The 6989-nt window shown below is 36.2% G+C and overlaps 1 protein-coding gene across 1 annotated transcript; it reads right to left on the reverse strand.

Moving 5' to 3' along the window:
- Positions 1-1668: 1668 nt before the first annotated feature.
- Positions 1669-3484, reverse strand: LOC127117788 (anthocyanidin 3-O-glucosyltransferase 2). Its single transcript, XM_051047897.1, has one exon. The coding sequence runs from the start codon at positions 3294-3296 to the stop codon at positions 1857-1859; it is 1440 nt and encodes a 479-aa protein (XP_050903854.1). The 5' UTR covers positions 3297-3484; the 3' UTR covers positions 1669-1856.
- Positions 3485-6989: the final 3505 nt, after the last annotated feature.

Below are 6989 nucleotides of genomic sequence, written 5' to 3' on the forward strand. Positions count from 1 at the left end.
CGGGGTTAGACTACCTTGAGGTGTTTACTCCTGTAGAAAGACATGAGACAATCAGATTGGTGATTGCGATAGATGCTAACAGGAATTGGCCTATGATGCATTTAGATGTGAAATTTGCATTTCTGAACGGTTCATTGCAAGAAGACGTACATGCGTCACAACCTCCTGAACTTTTGAAAAAGAATCAAAACGGGATGGTGTACAAGTTGCATAAAGCCTTGTATGGACTGAAACAAGCTCCTTGAGTTTGGAATCTGAAAATTTATTCATTTTTCAAGCTCCAAGGATTCAGAAAGTGTGAGATGGAGCATGGAGTTTATGTTCAACATACTTTTGAAGGCAATATGATTCTGGTGTGTCTTTATGTTGATGACACGTTGCTAACAGGGAATTATGAACATGAGATAGCTAAGTTCAAGAAGGTACTGAAGAATGAGTTTGAGATAACTGATCTAGGAAAGATGACATATTTCCTAGGGATGGAGTTTATATACTCTGAGAAGGGTATCATTTTGCACCAACTGAAATATAAACTTGAGTTTCTGGAGAGATTCAAGCTACTGAATTGTAAGGCTATTGTCACACCGTCAGAAACAATTCACAAATTGGATTCTGATTTTGAAAGTGATGATGTAGATGCCACAACTTTCAACCAGTTGGTTGGCTCTTTGAGGTATTTTTGTAATACCATACCTGACATTTACTATGCAGTTAGAACGGTAGGTAGGTTCATGAATAAACTGAAGTGATCTCATTATCAAGTTGTTGTCAGGATTCTAAGGTATATTAAAGGGACTCTGATGTATGGAGTTTTGTTCCCTTCAGGAGAAACGACTAATTCATAGTTGATGTGTTACTCAGACTGATTGGTGTGGAGACAAAGTTGAAAGAAGAAGTACTTCTTGATATTTGTTTAAATATCTGGGAGGTCCTATTTCTTGGTGTTCCAAGAAGAAACCAGTTGTTGCTTTGTCAATCTGTGAAGCTGATACATTGTAAGTGTTGTGGTTGCATGTCAATCTGTTTGGCTTCTGAATTTACTGTAGGATCTGAAGATCAAGGTAAACAAGCCTCTGAAGCTGATGATTAATAACAAATCTGCAATCAATCTTGCAAAGAATCCAGTGCTGCATGGGAGAAGCAAGCATATTGAGACTAGTATCATTTTCTGAGAAGTCAGGTTTAGAATGGAGTGCTAGAAGTTATGTATTGTAACACCCAGAAGCAGCTGACAAATGTTTTGACGAAAGCGATCAAGACTGATTAATTTCTCCACTTGAGGGATGAAATTGACGTTATTAGTTTTGATTAGTTAAATCCCGAATTAAGGGATGATCTTGTAGGATAATTCAATATTTTTGTATTTTGCCTACATGGCATTATTGTTTGTGTATATAAGCGAGTTGTGTGCTTAGCCATTAAGAAATGTAACACGCTATACGGAAAAGTAGTGGAGTAATCATTCTCTATTGTAACTATTAGTGGAATTGTAATTGAAGTTTGTTAATTTTTGTTATTCTCTCTCACACACACCCCAACAGACGGGCGATTCACGATTAATATCACCTATATTTTGTATTAATTTTGCTCAATGAATAAAGCTTATGCACACTTTGCTTATTTTTGTTTGTAAACTCAATATAGTTCAGAATTAAAATTGAACAATAATAAAGCAAGAAACCATAGTCAACTTTGTTAATACCTATTTTCTTAATAATAATAAAAAAATCATACTAAAAAGATGAAGCACATGCTAACAAGCAATACAATGCAAATAAATTGCAAAGCAAGAAACCAAACATTATTAATGCGAAAATTAAATCAATACCCTATGACCTTCTTGTGAGTGGATACTATCATATTTGATTCATAATATAATCAATCAAACGATCTAAATAATTGTAAGAAGATCCTCCTTCTAATAAAGTCTTCCTACTCTTTTCACTCATCTCTTTTACTTTCTTCCTTATCTCTTCATCGTTGTACAACACACTCCTTATTCCTCTCTCAATCTTTTCTGCATTTACAACATAGTTATGCTCACCAGTATATCCCACCCGATAATCCAATGCAATCTCAACAGCCATCTTTAACTCACACACTAACTCAAAAGCATTTGTTGGTTGTTCCGCAGAAAGTGGCCACGTGGCAATAGGCACACCAAAATAAATGCTCTCCAGTGTTGAATTCCATCCACAATGCGAAACAAATCCTCCGGTCGCTGGATGTGCTAGTATTTGAGCTTGTGGGGCCCATCCAATAACCTTTCCAATTTTAGCCGTCCGATCTAAAAATCCTTTCGGTAAAATCGAATCAAAATGAACAAGTGGATAATTAGAAGGTGCATCCATCGTGCCCTTTGGTGGAGGTTTACGCAGAGCCCATATAAAGCGAGCCCCACTATTCTCAATAGCATATGCAATCTCCTTAATTTGATCCTCGTAGAAAGAACCCCTACTTCCAAAGCAGAGAAAAATTACTGAAGAAGGAGGTTGATCATCAAGCCACTTGATGGTGTCATCAGAATCATCGTTTCCTTTGGTTTTAGTTTTAGGTTCTAGGTTTAGTATGGGTCCCACGGGGTATATTGGTAAACTAGCTAGATCTGCATTAGATACAAACGAATCAACCGCATGGGATTCTAGCTCTTCAAATGAATTTACTATAATGCCATCAGCATTCTTGAGGCCTTTCCAGTAGCCCATCAAAAACGACTCCCATTCCTTTTGTAGCACAACACTAGGCAACGATTTTGTTGGAACCGGGTTAGCGAAACTCGGGACAACCAGCTCAGTGAGTTGCAGCAACTGAGTCGAATCTAAGCTGTCTCGTTCAAGCAGAGTGTGAAGATGATACATCAAGCCAAGGAAAGCAACGCCGGATGTGTAGAAGACGAGCGTAGGTACGGAAAATTCTTTGGCAATATCAATCATGCGGGTGCAGAACATGTCAACAACGAAGGCAGCAAGGTGTCCATGTTGTCCTTCTCTAGTACTGAGGTTAGATACGGCTTGTTTGACGTTTGGTTTCTGAGCTTCAAGGAGAGCGATCATGGCGGAACGTCGATCCATGTTTGGAGGAAGAGAACATTCTGGAAGGTTGATGAGATTGAGAGAATCAGAGATGGGAATGAATTTGGTGTAGACATCAGTTTCTGTGGAATTTGGGAATTTGATAACTAAGACGGTTATACGGAGACGGTTATCACGGTTGATTAGAATCTTCGCGAATTCGAGAGTGGAAACTAAATGACCCACACCAGGAGAAGGGATAAACACCACTTGTGCTTTTTTCATCTTCTTTTTCTTCTTGTTAGAAGTTTGTGAGAGTGATCATGTGAAACTGTGACTTTGTTTTTGAATTGATCTTTTATCTTGGCATTGGGAGATGTATCATGAGTTAAGGTTTTAATATAGGGTGGTTGAAATGTTTGTCGGGCAGAATGGATAAATAAGTGGAAGCTATTACTTGTTGGAATTATTCAATTACATAAAGACAGACAAACATTGCTGGCTACCTCTTTTTAAAATTATATTAGGATTGTTGTGTATCCACCAAGTTGTACAGTATCGGTAAATTAATTTTACTTGCATTTGGCAGCTTCAAATAACTTTCGTTTGAAAAGTGTTATACATAAAAGTGGTGAATGAAAGTAGAATTATATGTTGTTGGGTTTTCTCTAATACATATGGATAGCTTGAATTGATGTCTACAAGATCATTTGGAAAATACTTTACAAAAAATAAAATTGCATTTTCTTTATAATTGGAATCCTTATATATTACAAAGGGGTACTCAATCCAAGTTACATTGAGACCTCGCCCTAACTACAAAGGGGTTAGTAATCTCTTGAAACACAAGTTACTTGATTAGAATACCAATCCGTCCATTCAAAAATTAAATGCCCGATATATTTGGCTTTAGACCATTCTCATTCCATGATTTTGGTCAATTCTAGTACTTCCTTCATCCCCTTAATCCATCCCTTAAACAAAGTATTACTCTTACATAGCCAAATTGCCCATCACACGTCTAATTAGAAAATAAATTGTAATCCCTTTTTGATCCTACCTTTGAGCAATGTGCAGAACCTTTTTAGATTTCCTTGTCAACCGTGTATGATCCAACCAACACTGGTATGTGTAACCACCTATGGACATGCTTCTAGAACCATACAATAACATACGAGAGAGAGGGAAAGAGAGAAAGAGAGAGATATTATTGGAATAAAATTTTACAAACATGTACTATATCCTTTATATAAGATCATACTACTAACTAACTTCTAGTTAGTAACTACATGCATAGTTAGCATTAACCACATACATAACTATCAATACTCACATACTAAATTATTAGTAACCACATATTAAACTATCATTAGCCAAATATTAAACTTTCAGTAACCAAGTTCTGAACTGCTAGTAGCCACATAGTGAACTAAAAGTAACCAACTTAACTAACTACCTTACCAACTCCTAGTTAGTTATAACTCTCATTTAGAATTATTACATTTCCTCCCATGATTCTAAATGTTTACAAGTTCTAATTAACTCTTCAAATATTCAAAACTCTCGATCTTCAAGGCGTTTATAAACCATTTGCTCATTTATAGGACAATGTATAAATTATATCCTGCCTTTCATCACCTGCTCCCTTATGAAATGAAATATTGTCTCAATATGCTTGCTTTTTTCCATGTGAAATTCGATTCTTAGCCAAACTTATTGCATATTTGATGTCAATCATTTGCTTCGTAGGCTTTTTCATTTCACGCCAAAGCTCCTTCAACAAAGAGTCAAGCCAAATTGACTATCATAAGGCAAATGATCCTACTATATACTCAGTTTCATAGGAAGACAATGGAGTGACTGACTGCTTCTTTGTACACCAAGACATGGTTGCTTCATCGTACAAGAATATATAACCAGATCTACTTCTTCTTTTAGATTTTTCTTCACACCATTCAACATCAATGTAGCCAATTAAACCGACTATCGTTTCACTTTCACCGGATGGAAGCTTAAGTCTAACTTCAAGGTTCCTTTGAGATAACTAAGAATTCTCTTTACAACTACCAAATGAGACTTATTTGGAATGCTCATAAATATTCTCTCTATATTTACTGCATAACATATATCTGACTTGTTATGGCATAAGTATCTTAGTTAGCCAACCATTTGTTTATAAAATGTGACATCTATATATTCTTCACTTGCACACACATCCAACTTAGTGTTTGTCTTAGAAGGATTTGTGACTTCTTTACACTCGGTCATCTCAAATATTTCAAGCATTTCCTTCACATACTTTTGTTGATGCATGAACATTCCTTCTTTGCTCTTCACAAATTTCATGTCAAGAAAGTATGATAGTCTTCCTAATCTGTCATATCAAATTCCTTCTTTATTTGAACCTTTAGTTTCTCTAAAGCACACGAAATGTTGTTTGTACAAGAAAATCATCTATATATAAGAAAATCATCATGATGTCTTCGTCCTTTGATTCCTACACATATACACCATAATCCATAATACATTTCCTAAAGACAGACAAACATGGTTGGCTACCTCTTTTTTAAATTATATTAGGATTGTTGTGTATCCACCAAGTTGTACAGTATCGGTAAATTAAGTTTACTTGCATTTGGCAGCTTCAGATAGCTTTCATTTGAAAAGTGTTATGCATAAAAGTGGTGAGTGAAAGTAGAATTATAAGTAAAATTGGCTTGATGTCTTTTTCATTGTATTTGATACTATATATAATAATGTATATAATTACAGATTATTATAATTCATAATGATTAATTACAACTCGTAATGACTAATTTCTTATTCTATAAAAATAAATTATTCACAATAAATGTAAAGATTATTTTCTGAGTAACATCCCCCTCAAATTGATGCGGCTGGTCAATGAGTATCAATTTGCTAACAAGAAATTGATGTCGTGGGCGTGGAACAACCTTAGTAAGAATATCTGCAACCTACAACTGAGTACGGACGTGAGGAAGTGATATCATTCGATCATCATAGGTGTCGCATGAATGGTGTAACACCCACATATAATATATGTCTAGAATACATATTATACATAGTGTAAAACTGGTATTAAAATAAATAAGCGCCTAGCAGCACAATGTACATATATATACATGCCCAAAAGATACATAACATGGAACAAAATGTACATAAAAGTTCCCAAAATAAAAATAATAGGAGCTAGATCATTAAACAATGATTCCCAAAAATATCTACACAGCGGAAAAGCCATCCAGTCATCAGGTAAGCAAGGCATCACTCTATCTTTCCCTTACCCTTCATCTGCTCAGAACCAACTGGAAAAAAAAATCAAAAACATGGGGTGAGATAATAATCTCAGTGGGTTCCCTATCTTTTGGGTCCACTCGACTCTACAGGATTTTCTAATCAATATTTAACTCAAGTCAACAAGGGAACGAAGACTTAAGCGATGGGGAAACTAACTCGCAATGTATGGCAACATGCACCTGAGTTCTCACAACTCAACCACGATCATTATTCAGATCACGAAACATCAATTCCCGAATGGACTTACGTCTAAGCCAGGTCTGGTTCATGCATGCTCGTATGATTCGACTTTTGCGGTGGATATCGGGTCCTCTATGAGGCTTAATCCACAGTTCAAGCGACCGTCACCCATATGGGAATCTAACCCACTTAGGGTCTCTTTCACCGTATGGTAATCTAACTCACTTAGGTGTCCACCATTCCCCCACGTCCACCGTGGTTGGGACTCAAACCCAATTGAGGCTCGAATCATCGGTCTCATATCCCAATGCTTACTCATCTAAGCATACCAAAATAGAGATGTGCACCATCACATAAAACACACATTCTGAATACATGATCAGTTGCACAAACAATAACAAGGTCCACCACTCACAGGTGACTTCATTCACCATAATGCACAAATAATAACATGGCATGTCCATACAATGCGTCTCATTC

Source organism: Lathyrus oleraceus, chromosome 2 (assembly GCF_024323335.1).
Source record: "Lathyrus oleraceus cultivar Zhongwan6 chromosome 2, CAAS_Psat_ZW6_1.0, whole genome shotgun sequence".
NCBI lineage: Eukaryota > Viridiplantae > Streptophyta > Magnoliopsida > Fabales > Fabaceae > Lathyrus > Lathyrus oleraceus.

Excerpts from the sequence above, each read along its gene's own strand:
- LOC127117788 (XM_051047897.1), bottom strand. The coding sequence starts at position 3,296 with ATGAAAAAAGCACAAGTGGTGTTTATCCCTTCTCCTGGTGTGGGTCAT.